Consider the following 14,466-nt stretch of genomic DNA (forward strand, 5'->3'; position numbering starts at 1 on the left):
TTATAAATTAAATTTCTTATTATATAAATCATATAAATACTCTTCATATATAATTATAAATAAATTGTGATGTAATAACTTAATTTCTGTATCAATAATATGATTTATACTAGACATTATAAAAGTAGAGTATACATTTCCCACATAATCTCTGCGAGCTGTGACAAAAGAAAATTATTTAATATATAAAAGAAAATTATTTTTAATATGTAAGATATACAAATATCTTTTGTACTATGATAATTATATAAATCTTAAATTTATGATAATTTAACAAACTGTATCTTCATTTCCGTTGATAAAACTTCGTCAGTTGTAGGTCACCTGTTGTGATAGAATCTATAACCCAGGTTTCCTTTAGGCCATTCGCGCCAATAATAATTCTAGCAAGCTCCATATTTTCGGTAACATGTCCGCCTGCTGTCTTTACAAGTTCCTTAAGCGTGTCACGTGGCACGGTGGTCCCGTGTCTGACATATATGAGTCCACATGCGGTGAACAATTCTGGGATGTAAGAAGGACCAAATAATTGCCTGTCTTTCCGATTTTCCTGCAAAACATAAGAACACTCATATAGCACGATACGCGAGCGCATAGATTTACGTCTATCACTGCATGTCTTACCTGCACAGCTTTAGAGAAATGTTTCATCTCAAACGTCTCCGGATCCAACCATCCGTTGTTCTCCAAGGATTTCAGAACCCACTCTAAAGGAACGAGCCAACAGCCTCTTATTATTCCACGGAGAAGATTCACCGTACGCACACCCGTACTCACAACGTGAGTCGTCCGTCTTGACACATTCAACTCCACCTCCGCCGCGCCAAGAGATTTGACGATACTCTTTACCAAACTTTTATCCCTGCGAAATAGAATATTACAATTTCACATGAAATAACAGCAAAAATTATTTACAGAATTAGAAATGCTTTGAGATGAATTATGATTATAATTACCCTTTTGACAAACCAGTCGTTACAATGACGATCTTTCGGGATTTGTATTTATTCGATTGAGTAGATATTGTGCGACATTTTACAAAATCATCTAAAGAATCTCCATTTTCTATCAGATGATCTTCTTTGTTCTGTCTATTCCCTTGTAATATATTCAACACGCTTTCGTCGGCAAATTTCTTGACACAGATCTTCTTACTAATAACCTTTCTCGGTTTCCGCGGCTTCTTGTTTTCTTTTTTCTTATTTTTAGGTATATCGCAATCACTGTCCGACCACATTCGTTTGCTTGCGGTATCCTGCTTGATATTATTTGTATTGTTCTTCAAACGCATTGACCTTCTTTTCGGAAGCTTTTTCGTCAACTTTTTTTTTCGTTTTCCAGACGTCGATTTCTCAGGCGTATACCTTCTCATCTCTACCGGACTAATGGAATACACTGAAGAATTTTCGTTAAGCGGCAATAATCTTCTTCTGCCCTGGCTGACTGGAACACATTCCGCATTTTGTACAGCTATATTCCTCTTTCCTGTTTCAGACTTTGTTCCACTAGGCATATCTTCTATGACCGTTAATTGGTTTTGAATAAAAAAAGGATTCCAGCTAGGCGTATCTTCCAAAGTAACGGTAGTAGTTCCTATTGTTTTTTGTGTTCCAGTCGACATATGCATTTCATTTGAAGCTTTTGAATGCCTAATAACATAAAAAGTATTAACTTATTTAATAATTAATCTATATTAAAATCTATATATGTACATAATAAAATATTAATGTAATAATATAACTATATAAATCATGTAGTAGTAATATTTATAATAGTAAATGTAGTAATAATATTTATAGTTCAAAAATATAATGTTTTAACACACACATGATTCATATACATTCATATACTTACAAAGCAACTGACTTGGTTTTATCATTCTCCTCATTATCCATCGAATTTAAGTTACTGCCACAAGTTGCTGCATCCAAATGTTGCGTCTTGTGTTTTAATTGTGATTTAAATAAAACCGAGCGGCTTATTCGATACGGAGTTCCCTCGACGTAACTGTAGCTACTTCCGCTGTTACTTGACCGCCTTTTATCTTTCATTTTAGAAACTCTCAATTTATCGTTACGAGGAATCTGATTTCTCATAGAGATATTTCTTAATCTCTCGATTAAACTAATATTTTCTAAAGAGTCTATGTCATTCGTTTCTTTGTTTTCTTGATGACGTGTTGTTGATGAATATTCCGTATCTATACTTGAATGATTTCGATTTTTATCATCCTTATCACTTCTTCTTTGCCACGTTTTGCGTTTGGAATCTACCGATGTATTCATTTGCAACGACGTTCGAATAGTATTTACGCTTTCGCGTTGATTATTCGAAATTACTGATTCCTTATTATTAATTACCGCTGCAAAATCTTGATTGGCATCATTCGTTCTGCGATTGATGTTGAATTTCCTCGCTTTGCTAGTTTCAGTCACTGCGTCCAATGAAGTATTCACATCTAAAGATGATCGAATCTTATCACTGTTATCAGATAGAGATATCGTACGTCTCTCGTTTTGATATTTAGTCTTACTGTCGCATTTACGCGTTTGCAGCACCTCACGTGTCTTTGTAACAGCTGCTGAGTCTTCAATGGATACCTGCATAGGTATAGCTGTTGTATCTGTGTGGACACTTGCATTATCTGTGCAGGGTAAATCAAAATGGGCAGTGTTATTTTGTACAGTAATTTTGTTCATATGCTTAACGTCTTCTAGGCCCGATGCATTTTTGTTTCGCTTCATACTACCTTCTTTGGATTTCTCTTCCTTTCTGTTTCCGTTACAGTTATTTGCATCTAAATTTCTATTTTGCAGAGACACGTGTTCCTTACTCGTACGAATGCCGCCATAAACTTCCGTCATCTCCATAGATATTACTTTATTCGTTGTGTGTGTGGCACGAGATGTGTCCACATCATTGTTAATTCCTTTGTCAACAGCCATTGCATTATCCTCGATGAAAGTGGAGCAAACAATGGGCATTCCTATATCTATATTCTGAACAGAGTGTACAGTCGAATATGTGTTATGGCTTTCAAACTGATTTTGCGAACGCAACTTGGATCGCGCTCTGACCAAGCTGAGCCTTCTGTTACTACCACTTAATATAGGGCTGCCACTTTGATTCGCTCGTCTTAGAGAAAGTAATGGCAAATTTTTCTCCAGAACGATATCATCGATAATTCTACATTTCGTTTGCCCTTCCACCTGCTTGTCTTTCTCAACGAACAATCGCCTTTGAGTTAATCTAGATTTATCCACGGTATTCTCAAGACTTCTCCGTCCGTTACTCTTTGACGGTGTAGCAACAATATTGGAGTACCGATCCTTCTTCTGTCGATCGCTCGAAGTGTCAGTATATTGTTCCTCAGGTTCTTTTTCCTTCGGGTGGCGATCAGTTATGTCCAGCATAACTGTTTCGTTTCCAATGTTTGGCCTATGTGTACTGCTTGCAGAACGATTTTCCCTATTTCCCAATACCGCTGCTGTTTTTACGGAGAGCTCGTTCTCCTTTTCAAATATTTGTTTAGTCTTGGACATGATGGCGTCTTTCAAACGCTTGCAACTCGTTTCGAGATAGCGTTCCTTGGTGCTTATATCCTCCAGATTTACCGTAAGACGTTTCAATTGTATTCCTTCTTTGATCTGAACGGACATTTTATTGTCATTATTTATAGTATACTTCTTTGTGTTACCACTTTCAGCTCGCATAACTTTATTGTCAGGATCGTCAGGAGCAGATCGACGATTCTTCTCGTATGTACTTTTGTTTCTCGACAGTCGTCTGACAGTTTGCACACTGTCCGCCCCTTTTTCATCGTTCTCGATCTCTGTTCTCCGGAGAGATCCATTCCCGGAATCCGTTAAATTCTCGCTATAACTCAAGTTGACTTTCAGAGAACTACGTCGATGCTTGAAACTGTCATCCTCATCGGACGAGTCCGGCACGTACATCTTTCTTTTACTGATACTCATCGTTGACCTGCATATCACCACGTAAATTGTATTATTATATTATTTATTCTCACATAAAAAAAAATTCATATTATTGTACATAATTGCAGACTTACGTTAAGAACGCCGGTGCACGTCAAAGGGTGAATTACGCTGTTGGATCGTTAAAAAAAAAGTATTTTTACATGATATTATTGTCGAGTTTTTCTCACGAATAACATTACCGTACACAACAACACAACTACTCTCATCGTCTCATCGTTATTCAAAATATTTATCTTTTTTTGTATTCGCAGGATTGCGCAGGATCGCGGCCATGTGGCGTCACGACCATAAACGTAAAAAGATATAGACCGTTTGTTTCAGGGCCAATTTCACCAACCACGGTTAGCTTAACCGACGGTTAAAGTTAGCAGGATTGACCAATAGAAAGCAGGGTAGCAGGGTGGATTCATTTCTATTGGTCAATCTTGCTAACTTTAACCGTCGGTTAAGCTAACCGTGGTTGGTGAAATTGGCCCTCAAGCGTGTGTTAAGAACGCTTCTTTAGAAAGAAAAAGGAAGCTGTAAACAGGTTTTCTTCTTTTGAATTTCCGTTACTTCTCCTTTCTTCTTCTTCGTCTTGGTTTTCTTCTTTCTTCTTCTTCTTCTTCTTCTTCTTCTGTGGTTGGAGCTCTTGATTGTGATTGATCGATACGACGAACCTTCCATTAGAGAGAGAGAGAAAGAGAGAGAGAGAGAGAGAGAGAAGGCGAGGTTCTCTTTCTTCTAAAAATGAACATGCGAATTACATCTACATTTCATTACATTCTCGACGTGATGGGAAATTAGTACGTACTAACTCCGCTGTGCGCGCTGCGAGCGTTTTTCGGCACGTCAGTCATGAACGGGTTGCGTTGTGTCAGGTGCGATCGGCGTTTGCACGGCGAGAGGTTGATAGGTGAACGTGCGGGCCGCGAAGGAGTATGTCGACAAACATGAGCAAAACGCAGCAGGTACATACAGCATCCATACGTTAGCGTTTTTCTCTCGCGGAACTGAGATCTCGCGCATAATAGGCAAACTGCTAATTTCCATCGTTTCTTAACAATTAAAAAGCATATTTAGAAATATATTATGAAGAAGAAAAAATTTAGCCACGTTACTGAGGAAGAGCTGATAACAGAAGCGACGTCGTCCTGTCAATTTACGAAAAAAATATAAAGCCACGTAATGTCACGAAAAAAGAAAAAGATATGTAATATGTCGCTTCCTCCGGTTTCATTGCACAGGAAAAGTCCGTCGAAGAGGACGAAATTAATCTCTTCAATCCCGCTATATTGGACAGATTGCCGATATCGCATGTTGCTGGGTTACTCATAAGACCGCTAAGAAGTACGGATTATGACAGAGGTAATCAAATGTCATACGACTCATACGTCATCACTACAGAGAGAGACCGAGTAAAAATAATTTGCTATAATCTTCTTTTTTAATCACATACATGTATCACTCAAACTCTTGTAAATATATTTTTGTATATGTTAATATTAATGTAATTAATCATATATAGATTAATATAACATTCAACTCTTCTTTGCGAATAATTCAATTATTTATGAAATCTTGTAGGTTTCTTAGTCCTCCTGTCACAATTGACAGATGTTGGAAATGTCACCAAGGAACAATTCTTAAGTAAGTTTTAAGATCAGAGATTAAATTCTACCGAATAACGAAATTAAACTAATTATTGCTTGTCCTATATTCAGATAGATTCTACAGCATGAAGACTGCTGGTGGTTACTACGTCGTCATCATTGAGGATGTAAATTCTGGGAAAGTGATAGCATGCGCGTCATTAGTTGTGGAGCAGAAGTTTATTCATAATTGCAGTTTGGTATGTAATTCTCGTGCGTATTCTTCAACATATAGAGATAATATCCCATATGCATGTATCTTTTGTAGCGAGGACGCCTGGAAGACGTAGTGGTTAACAACAATTACAGAGGCAAATCATTGGGAAAATTAGTGGTGACGATTGTAGTGCAATTAGCGCGCTACTTCCACTGTTACAAATTATCTTTGGATTGCGTAGATCGTCTGGTGCCATTCTACGAGAACATAGGCTTCAAGCGGGAAACTAACAATGCCAATTATCTCAATATGCGCTTCCACAGTGAAAATGCCACTGAACAGTCTCATTTATAGTAATTGGCTTATCTACCGATGATCTTATCTATCGGTAATGCCAATCAGGTACTTATTCATGGTACAGCGTACATATGAACTGAAATATAACATTACACACCATCCCTAGTTGTATTAAAATTTAAAAAACATTTGGATATAAATTGGACACAAATGTTCTTTTATTTAACAAAATGTTGGAAACGTTCGTATGTTCTCTCTATGAAGAAAATCTCATTATTTTACGAAAGAATTTAAGAAGAAATCAATATGCTTTTTTTTATTTATAAGAGAGAAAATTTATCGTACTAACACTTGCGTAAATTAAAAGAAATTATTTTATACATCTTTTTTATCTATTAACATAAGTATCACATAACTAATGTGTGCGTGCGCGTGTACCAATTTTTCGAAAAATGGGTCCTACATGCGTATAAAATATACTGTCGCATTATATTATAGACTGTATAGGTTGTAAAAAAATAATAATTGTTAAATAAAATAATTAACTTTTACTTAACATATGTATATTTTTTCATGCATATAATGTTAATAAATAATGTTGTAGAAAACGTTTTTGGATTAACTTCTTTCTTACATTAGATAAGATTTACAGAAAATACTTTCATCATATTACTTGTAATATTTAATTTGCTTAATGTACAATAGAATGATTAACATACGGAGGATTTACTTGATTCGCTTAAATCTTCTTCGCAGCTGGACTGGCTCGTAATTTCACCGCTCGTTTCGCCTCCATCTGCCTTTGCCTGGCCAACTTGCGCTCTTCTCTCTTCCTTCTTGCTTCTTCGTATTTATTGTTTCCACTAGGAACGCCTATGCAGAAAAAAGGAATTTTTTTGTAATAACTAATGAAATGAAATTTGTATGTACATGTATGTGCTTAGAAATCAAGTCAGATATACTTGGTTGCTCTAAGGGCTGAACATCTTCGAGAGACTGAAACTCCGAATCTTCCCATCCTACATCGGAAGAATCGTTTTTGTCTTGAACACCTTGGGTTGTTTCTTCTTCCTGTAAAACACCACAAATGTTCTATACGTTGCTGATAACGATATCAAAATATATGACCATCCGGAGAACTGAATTATCTCGTTATCTATTCGCGTATCCATATGTGTACATATATATTGTTCCAAAATTCGTATGACAAAAATTTGTATGGCAACGTCATTTTTACTATTATGTAATATTTAATATTAAACGTTTAATCTAAGAATTATATAACAAAATTATATATTTTTGGCTCGCTCTTTCATTTCCTTTAATGCCTTAATTTAAATGCTATTAATATATTGAAATATTTTTATTAAATAAAAAATAACTCGAGATTGGTCGAAAAATTCCGCTGTTATAGATTTAGAATTTGCGGCCGTACGCTCGTACCCTTCATATCACTCGCATTAACATATCAGGTTAGATAGGATATCCGAGAAGAACCTTGACTTAACAGACAAATATAATAAAACGCCAAGTGACAAACCGGTTCTTCCTCAAGGCTGGTCCACTGTTCATTAGCCTTAGGGGAATGGCCGGACGGTGATATACTACTGGCTGGATTCAATGGCATCGATGGTGTAGTGGTGGATTGCTGCTCCATGTCCCCCCAATTATCGGCGTCCCAGCAATCCCAATCGCAATCGGAATTTGTATTTTGAGTGTTTTGCGTATCGTGCTCGTGATCGGGATCGAGGGAAGTCATGCTTGTCGCGCTGCTCGTCGTGGCAGTAGTGCTAGCGCTGCTCTGGGAGCTGCTGGCTTGTTCTAAAACAATTAAAGAAACTATCACTAATATATCTATATGCTACTAAATAAATTACTTAGGAGTGAAAAAATGTCCATGGACATGAAAGTGCTGGTAAAGAGAATTTATACTAACCTAAGGAAGCGGGTTTATTTAACAAAATCCTAGATGTGCTATGAGCATTTGATGATTTTGGCGTATCTGACTGGCTGCGATAGAATTTCGCCGTAACTGCTGTAACGGCCCATCCGGCCCATGTCGCCGCGGCATTGCTGAGACTGGGTGTTGCAGTATTCACATCCGCCTCTACAAACATTTTAGTGACAATAGATTTCAGTATCTTCTTTCGAAGTTTCATCAAAGAATAGCTGTAAAGTATCTAATTATGAAATACTAGTGCTATATGCAGTGCTCACCCATTGATTCGCGAAGACCGGGATCTTCAGAGACCGTCTCAAGCTTTGATAAAAAACCTCGGATGATCCGGAATGCATTGTCTCGTACACCTTTGTCCACGTCCGTGGTAAGTGGACATAGAGCCGGTAAAATGCGATTTGCGACCTCCTGTAGCAGGAAATATTGCTGCGTTGCGGCCAGAGCCAGTATACTCGCAATTCTGGCTGGCGGAAAAGAATCGCGAGTTCCACGGATAAACGCGCCAATCAATACCTAAAATTACATTTATTAATTGATTTAATAATATTTCATGAATATATTATAAATTATATTATTTTATTAATTTTAATTATGAATTGTTTTATTGTTCTTTATGAATATGGGACTAAAATAGTATGACATTTAAAAAATATATAAAAGGTCTATCCCCCCTGATCAATAAGAAGACTCTAAAAGAAGAGTAATCTAAAAAAAGAAATATGGAAGCAGATATATATTTAAAAAATATTAAGTTGGTTAAGCAGAAAAGGCTAACCTTCTGCCTTATCTGAGGATGAAGATGTTGAGCAATTTTTCCAAGGCAAACTGTGGTATTTGTGCGAATACCGCCTTGCTCGTCTTTCGACTGAAGTTTTGCAAAGTATCTTAAAGTCTCGACATTAAGATTATTATAATCTAACTTTGGTGCTAAATGTACGACCGATCTTATCGTTTCTTCCCTGATTGCCGGGTTTGTGTCGAGGAAGCCCCTTGCTACCTGCAAAGAATATATATTTAACATATATTAAAATAATATTATATTATTATTATAGAGAGATATTATGGTGAAAGTAATTAATTAGTATTATTGTAAAAAATTATTGACTTATAAATGCAATAAAACTTCAAAATTAAATATATTTACTAAAAACTTTATAAAATCGTTAAAGATATAAAATTACCATACTATTTTCATTATAATATAAACAATTGATAAAATCTAATAGCATCCAATAAAGTTTTACCTGGGGAAAAATAGCTTCGTTAACGGTAGCCGATTGCAAGTGATCGACGAATCGGTCCAATTGTTGCAGCAATCGTAATCTCGTCGCTCTGTCGTTCGATGCGAATAACTTAACAACACAGGGTACCACTCGACGCTGATACTCAGCGTCAGGTAACTGAGAACCCAGCTGCAATAACGGCGGTAACACAGCGCTTCCGGCGTCCCCGAATTCGAAAGCGGCTAATAATTGCGGCAAGATCTTGTACCTGCCAACACCTTCGGGAAACGAATCTAATTGTGCCGCTAATTGCGAGAAGAATCGTCCTTTCTCGCCCCTTTCCTTCATCTGGATCTCCTCCAGGAACAAAAGAGCGTCAACAAGATTGTTCTTAAAGAAGCCGCCGTTACTGCGACAACGCGCTATCACGTCCGCGGGATTTGGTCTTCCTTCTGGATTAGTCCCTACTAGCTCTCGATACACTGTTATTATTTGCTTCGGAATCTTCAAAAATAAAGGGTTTATGTGCATTACGAAATTACGATTTGACAGGAAGACAGCATAAAACAAGCAGAAAACTTACTTGACCTGTGATCTTAAGTTGCGAAGTATTATTAAATATGCCATTGTACGTTTCCCAAATCAGACAGCCAAGTCCCCACATGTCAACTGAGCTATTTTTTATTCATTTATCAGTTTCATATATTGCTAATATTAAATCCAAATATTTGTAAACTCCCCCGCTATATCGTATCGTCTCTATTGCATCTATTACGTCTATGATTATATTGCTAAGTTTGAATTTAAATTAATATACTAATATCATTTACCATTTAGTCGCGGGTTTTGCGCCTTCCTTAGCCTCTGGCGGTTGATACACTTGGAAAGTAGAAGGCAAAAAATTGTACGGCGCATCCACAGCTGTCATGTATTCAACTCCACCGAGTTTCCATTCGCCGCTCTCTTCGTTAACGAACACTGTCCACAGATTGACATTATTATGCCGTAAATTCCCGTCGTTATTTAAGAAGTTAAGTGCCCTCTGCCATCAAATTGAACATGTATTACAGATCTCTCTCTCTCTCTCTCTCTCTCTTTCTGTTGCTTAAAAATCTCTGATGTGACGTACGATGTTTCATTTATACATACCGTAATTTGAAATATGCCCCAGGAGAAGTACAATTCCTTCTTCAACTCATTCTCGGAATTGCATTTTTGCATTTCAATTAAGCGATTATACAACGGCTCCACGCGCTCTGTGGCTAAGTAAACCATTTTGTCAGTCTGGAGTAACAAAACACAGATTACGTCTTTATGCAAAGAGCCATTGCACCGCCACTGTAAGTCAATATAACTCATACCTCGAGACTGTCAAGATACGCAAGTATACTCGGATGTCTAAGCGTCTTGAGTCTTTTCACAGCCGCACGGGCAATGTCCAGCTGCTTCTCTCCTCCGTTTTTAACGTCAAAGACAAAAACCGAAACATCCTCGCCCGTCGTGGTGCCCTGCGGAAGATCTTGCAAGGATAAAAATAATATTTTTTTTCACCGATAAGTTGGAAAGATAGAAGAACTTTTGCCACCGCTAATCAATTAGTCGTAATAAATTAGTGAAATGAATAAAATACGGTGTACTTTGGTGCCTCTACTCCTGCAGCTAATTGAATTACCTTTCTCTTAGCCCTGTGTATTGTCCAAATACTCTTGGTCTCCAAACCTGGGATAGGCTCCCCGATGTCGTACGGGAAATCCTTGGCAGGATCTCTCGAGAAGAAGGACCACATTGTGGAGCTAATGTACTTTTATCCGCACATACAGACCGCGCTCAACCCTCAAAGTGACGTATCATTGCCCATTGGCACTGACAGCGGCGCATCAGAACTGTGAAAGTATAAAAGTCACTGCGCTGCAAATGTACAGACACTTGGTGGAAAAATAATCAATTCATGACGTGGCTCTATTATACAATAACCTCGTTCTCTATTATTCAAACAAGTTCAAATATAATTCCACGTAAACGCGAGGTGGAGGTTAAGTGGCGAGGAAAAAAAAACCAATGAACCCGAATGAGTTTTTCGTCTAAGGAACGAGGAATTGGAATCGCGTCACGCCAGGAACGCTACGTGCGATCGTATATCTCTCGTAGCGCGTTGCGTTCGTCACTGTCTGAAGAATCTGAAGTAAATTCTCGTCTAACGAGATAACGGAAGGAAAAATCGATCTGACGGAAAAGACGAGCGCACTTTGCTCGACCTGTCGAGAAATGCCCCTTAGATGTTAATTTTTTTTTTTTTTAGTCACATTAATATTTTTTCATGTGCAAAACGTATTTCGTCCGTGCTTATTCGCGCGCGGATGAATGGGCTTTCCCTGGCCTTATCTAGTCGGTCTGTTATCAAGCTTATATTCCCTCGATTACACCGGGAAAACAAGGGAACTCCGGGAAGCAGATGCCTTATTCGGCTCCCCGAAGTGTTGAGAGTCGCACCTCGAGCTCGCACGGCGATAACGCGCGGCACGTCATTGTGACGTGGGATCGTGGGATCCGTTGACCGAGTCCCGCTCGGTCTTGGGACGCGCGATACAGCGCGATATTCGCAGACGCAGACCCGTCTTTTTCCAGTCGTTATTCTCGCCGCGCGCTCGAAACGAGTCGTATCGTATCATCGATGGTAGAGCGTAGAGAACGAGACTAGAGGGGGGGGGGGGAATCGAGAGAGGGGAAAAACGTAGCAACGCCCAACGGCTGACAGCGTCGAAATAAACGGCGAAATATCGATCCCCCTTTCGAGACAATCGGACCCCGATGATGACCCGGGTGACCCCACCGTCCGCGCGATGTTTTCCAGCCCCCGCGGGCTGGTTGGTAGCTCCGGCCTATATTACTCCTATCTGTGAATATCGGAGACGTCCGTCTCGCATTCAAGCTGCGTTCCGCAGTTCGATTTATATAGAGCTGTATTCAGAACGCGCTTACAACGATGTTAGCGCGAAAATGTTTAGCGGCAGTGGTCTAGTTTCCACCGAAGTCGTTAATTCGCGCCTAGTACGGCGTAGAACCAAATTTAAGTCGATGGAAACGTGACTGACTGCGCCTGAGGCGGTACGTTCCCGAATCGAGTAAAGCCTTGTGTACACGATACTAGAAATCGGTCCGAGTTTCGGTTTAAGCCAATCAACTTGCAGCTCTTACAGAAAAGCAGCAGTTTCATTGGCTTAAGCCTTGTGTACACGATACTAGAAATCGGTCCGAGTTTCGGTTTAAGCCAATGAAACTGCTGCTTTTCTGTAAGAGCTGCAATTTGATTGGCTTAAACCGAAACTCGGACCGATTTCTAGTATCGTGTACACAAGGCTTAATGCTGGGTCTACAATGGGAGCTTTCCAGCAAGTGATACAAGCCGACACAAACGTCGTTCTATCTTTCTTTTTTGGCAATGAGTAACAAAGACAAAACGATACCTGTGTCGACTTGTGTCGCTTGCTGGAAAGCTCCCAATGCGAGTCGCAAAGTCGTGAGTCGCAAGAATTGACCAATCGCGTTGCTCGATTCGGGAACGTACGGCCGTACGTTTGTGTCGCGAAACTTGGACACAGTTCTTGCATCGTGGACACCGGGCTTTAAGCCCGTGGGTGTTTACGTTTAGCAATCAGACTACGGATTGGGATTGATGGATTGAAATTTAATAAATTAAACAGAGAAAACTGATCTCAAGTTTAGTAAACTTTGCTCTGATTGGTCGAATTTTAATCCAATCTCAATCCCAATCCATAGTCTGATACGGGCATTAAGTCCGGTGTCCACGATGCTAGAACTGCGTCCGAGTTTCGGTTTAAGCCAATCAACTAGCAGCTCTTACAGAAAAGCAGCAGTTTCATTGGCTTAAACCGAAACTCGGACGCAGTTCTAGCATCGTGGACACAAGGCTTTATCGTCAGTTATCGTTCGCGAAGATCTACGGCGATGGTGGAGTTCGCGCTCGACCTGGCAGGTATCTGCTGACGGAGAAAAATATGCTTTGCAGCGATTGACCAGACGAGACGACACGATGGCGGTCGGTGTATTTCCAGCCCTCAAATTGGGCGTGCTGTTTGTCAAACAGATCAGTAAACCTCTAGCCAAGTTTCTTGTCAATCAGGCAAAGAGTCATCCTATTTTCAGAACTTATTTCATCATACCACCCGCTCAGTGTGAGTGTACTTTTTATCTTTTTCACGCGATACCGAAGTTTATTATTCGTATAATTGTACCATGTGATTGTCTTTGTTTTGCATATTTACAGTTTATCATTGGGCAGAAGTGAAAGCGAAGATGTATGTCATGAACCTCGGTAAGCCTACAAAGGTCGCCAAGTTGAACGAAGCTATGGCGATTGATTTGGGCGCCAGTCTAATTAGCGAGTTCATTATCTTCAGCGTGGCTGGGGCATGTGTGATACTAGAGTACAGCAGGCAAGTCGTGAAAGAGGCGAAGAGAGAGGAGGTCCGTCAGACGCAAATACAGAAGTTTACGGACGACATTCAAACGTTGCATAACACTACGTTGCAACAGGAAGTACAGATCAATTATCTGCTGAGCGCGGTCAATGAGTTAGCGAGGCACACGAAGCACAAGTTACCTGAGCCAGTTTCGTGGGAAGTGAATAATAACAATAATAAGGAAGACGACCCGAAAAAGAATTCTAATAAAAATAGCAAAAACTCAACGGAAACAAACACGGAAAGCACGTCGTTGATAGCGCGTGCTATAGTGTATTATAACAATGAATTGAAAGGAGATAAGCTTAGCTAAGCGACGTTTTATACTTCTTTTTGAGACGTATGTAACTTAAAAATACCTTGAAGATATTACAGATGTTGCAAACTGGTGCTGGGATTAAAACAAGATACATTCGTGTAACACGGGAATGTACGTAACAAAATTTTGTTCTGCATTGTGCGACGCAATCCATGTTTGGATTGCGATTAACTTGTGCTAGTCCCGAGCAAGGATTTAGATACTTATTTCTTCTGTAAAAATGCATATTTCTGTCATGTATCTAGCTAATTTTTAAATAAGTGTAGATATGGGTGATAATAAAATTTACACAGAAAGATTTGTACTATAATCTTCAGCTTTTTCCATATTGCATTATTTCGTTATTTATTTTTATATAATTAATGTGTGTACATTATTACACGAAATAGTGATAATTATT

At 38.9% G+C, this 14,466-nt stretch overlaps 4 protein-coding genes across 7 annotated transcripts; 2 read left to right on the forward strand and 2 right to left on the reverse strand.

The window, feature by feature from the left end:
- Positions 1-186: 186 nt before the first annotated feature.
- On the reverse strand, positions 187-4,276 carry Mcph1 (Microcephalin). Of its 2 annotated transcripts, none has more exons than XM_071702780.1 (5): positions 4,073-4,276; positions 1,855-3,984; positions 957-1,649; positions 625-862; positions 187-550 (listed from the first exon to the last, which is right to left on the reverse strand). In XM_071702780.1, the coding sequence occupies exons 2-5, from the start codon at positions 3,975-3,977 to the stop codon at positions 287-289; spliced, it is 3,318 nt and encodes a 1,105-aa protein (XP_071558881.1). In that variant the 5' UTR covers positions 3,978-3,984; positions 4,073-4,276; the 3' UTR covers positions 187-286. The 2 variants fall into 2 exon arrangements, with proteins under 2 accessions (XP_071558881.1, XP_071558882.1); XM_071702781.1 differs by lacking the exon at positions 4,073-4,276 and having other exon boundaries at positions 1,855-3,647; positions 3,767-3,978.
- A 370-nt stretch (positions 4,277-4,646) lies between these two features.
- Gnpnat (glucosamine 6-phosphate N-acetyltransferase) lies at positions 4,647-6,642 on the forward strand. Its single transcript, XM_071702789.1, has 5 exons — positions 4,647-4,951; positions 5,228-5,348; positions 5,568-5,630; positions 5,705-5,832; positions 5,901-6,642. Exons 1-5 carry the CDS (start codon positions 4,922-4,924, stop codon positions 6,141-6,143), a joined length of 585 nt encoding a protein of 194 aa, XP_071558890.1. The 5' UTR covers positions 4,647-4,921; the 3' UTR covers positions 6,144-6,642.
- A 100-nt stretch (positions 6,643-6,742) lies between these two features.
- Positions 6,743-11,953, reverse strand: Yata (N-terminal kinase-like protein yata). Of its 3 annotated transcripts, none has more exons than XM_071702782.1 (13): positions 11,757-11,953; positions 10,939-11,149; positions 10,628-10,774; positions 10,416-10,550; positions 10,097-10,308; positions 9,850-9,940; positions 9,288-9,770; positions 8,819-9,040; positions 8,304-8,556; positions 8,023-8,193; positions 7,627-7,907; positions 7,049-7,157; positions 6,743-6,959 (listed from the first exon to the last, which is right to left on the reverse strand). In XM_071702782.1, the coding sequence occupies exons 2-13, from the start codon at positions 11,050-11,052 to the stop codon at positions 6,826-6,828; spliced, it is 2,352 nt and encodes a 783-aa protein (XP_071558883.1). In that variant the 5' UTR covers positions 11,053-11,149; positions 11,757-11,953; the 3' UTR covers positions 6,743-6,825. The 3 variants fall into 3 exon arrangements, with proteins under 3 accessions (XP_071558883.1, XP_071558884.1, XP_071558885.1); XM_071702783.1 differs by lacking the exon at positions 11,757-11,953 and adding an exon at positions 11,241-11,718; XM_071702784.1 differs by lacking the exon at positions 11,757-11,953 and having other exon boundaries at positions 10,628-10,785; positions 10,939-11,716.
- Positions 11,954-13,185: 1,232 nt separating this feature from the next.
- On the forward strand, positions 13,186-14,376 carry LOC139770691 (putative OPA3-like protein CG13603). Its single transcript, XM_071702809.1, has 2 exons — positions 13,186-13,459; positions 13,552-14,376. The coding sequence occupies exons 1-2, from the start codon at positions 13,318-13,320 to the stop codon at positions 14,058-14,060; spliced, it is 651 nt and encodes a 216-aa protein (XP_071558910.1). The 5' UTR covers positions 13,186-13,317; the 3' UTR covers positions 14,061-14,376.
- The last annotated feature ends 90 nt before the right edge of the window (positions 14,377-14,466 follow it).

This window comes from Temnothorax nylanderi, unplaced genomic scaffold (genome assembly GCF_030848795.1).
Source record: "Temnothorax nylanderi isolate EJ_2023f unplaced genomic scaffold, tnyl_v1.0 TNYL_tig0031_pilon, whole genome shotgun sequence".
NCBI classification, from domain to species: domain Eukaryota; kingdom Metazoa; phylum Arthropoda; class Insecta; order Hymenoptera; family Formicidae; genus Temnothorax; species Temnothorax nylanderi.

What these genes read in the sequence shown, in the direction of transcription:
- Yata (XM_071702782.1), bottom strand. Translation starts at nt 11,052, where the DNA reads ATGTGGTCCTTCTTCTCGAGAGATCCTGCCAAGGATTTCCCGTACGAC. An exon ending in AACTTAAGATCACAGGTCAA is followed by an intron (nt 9,771 to 9,849) that starts GTAAGTTTTCTG and finishes TTATTTTTGAAG; the next exon opens with ATTCCGAAGCAAATAATAAC. An exon ending in ACGAAGCTATTTTTCCCCAG is followed by an intron (nt 9,041 to 9,287) that starts GTAAAACTTTAT and finishes TATTCTTTGCAG; the next exon opens with GTAGCAAGGGGCTTCCTCGA.
- Mcph1 (XM_071702780.1), bottom strand. Translation starts at nt 3,977, where the DNA reads ATGAGTATCAGTAAAAGAAAGATGTACGTGCCGGACTCGTCCGATGAG. An exon ending in AAAACCAAGTCAGTTGCTTT is followed by an intron (nt 1,650 to 1,854) that starts GTAAGTATATGA and finishes TTATGTTATTAG; the next exon opens with GCATTCAAAAGCTTCAAATG. An exon ending in ACGACTGGTTTGTCAAAAGG is followed by an intron (nt 863 to 956) that starts GTAATTATAATC and finishes TCTATTTCGCAG; the next exon opens with GGATAAAAGTTTGGTAAAGA.
- LOC139770691 (XM_071702809.1), top strand. Translation starts at nt 13,318, where the DNA reads ATGGCGGTCGGTGTATTTCCAGCCCTCAAATTGGGCGTGCTGTTTGTC. An exon ending in CATCATACCACCCGCTCAGT is followed by an intron (nt 13,460 to 13,551) that starts GTGAGTGTACTT and finishes GCATATTTACAG; the next exon opens with TTTATCATTGGGCAGAAGTG.
- Gnpnat (XM_071702789.1), top strand. Translation starts at nt 4,922, where the DNA reads ATGTCGACAAACATGAGCAAAACGCAGCAG. An exon ending in ACATGAGCAAAACGCAGCAG is followed by an intron (nt 4,952 to 5,227) that starts GTACATACAGCA and finishes TTCATTGCACAG; the next exon opens with GAAAAGTCCGTCGAAGAGGA. An exon ending in AAGTACGGATTATGACAGAG is followed by an intron (nt 5,349 to 5,567) that starts GTAATCAAATGT and finishes GAAATCTTGTAG; the next exon opens with GTTTCTTAGTCCTCCTGTCA.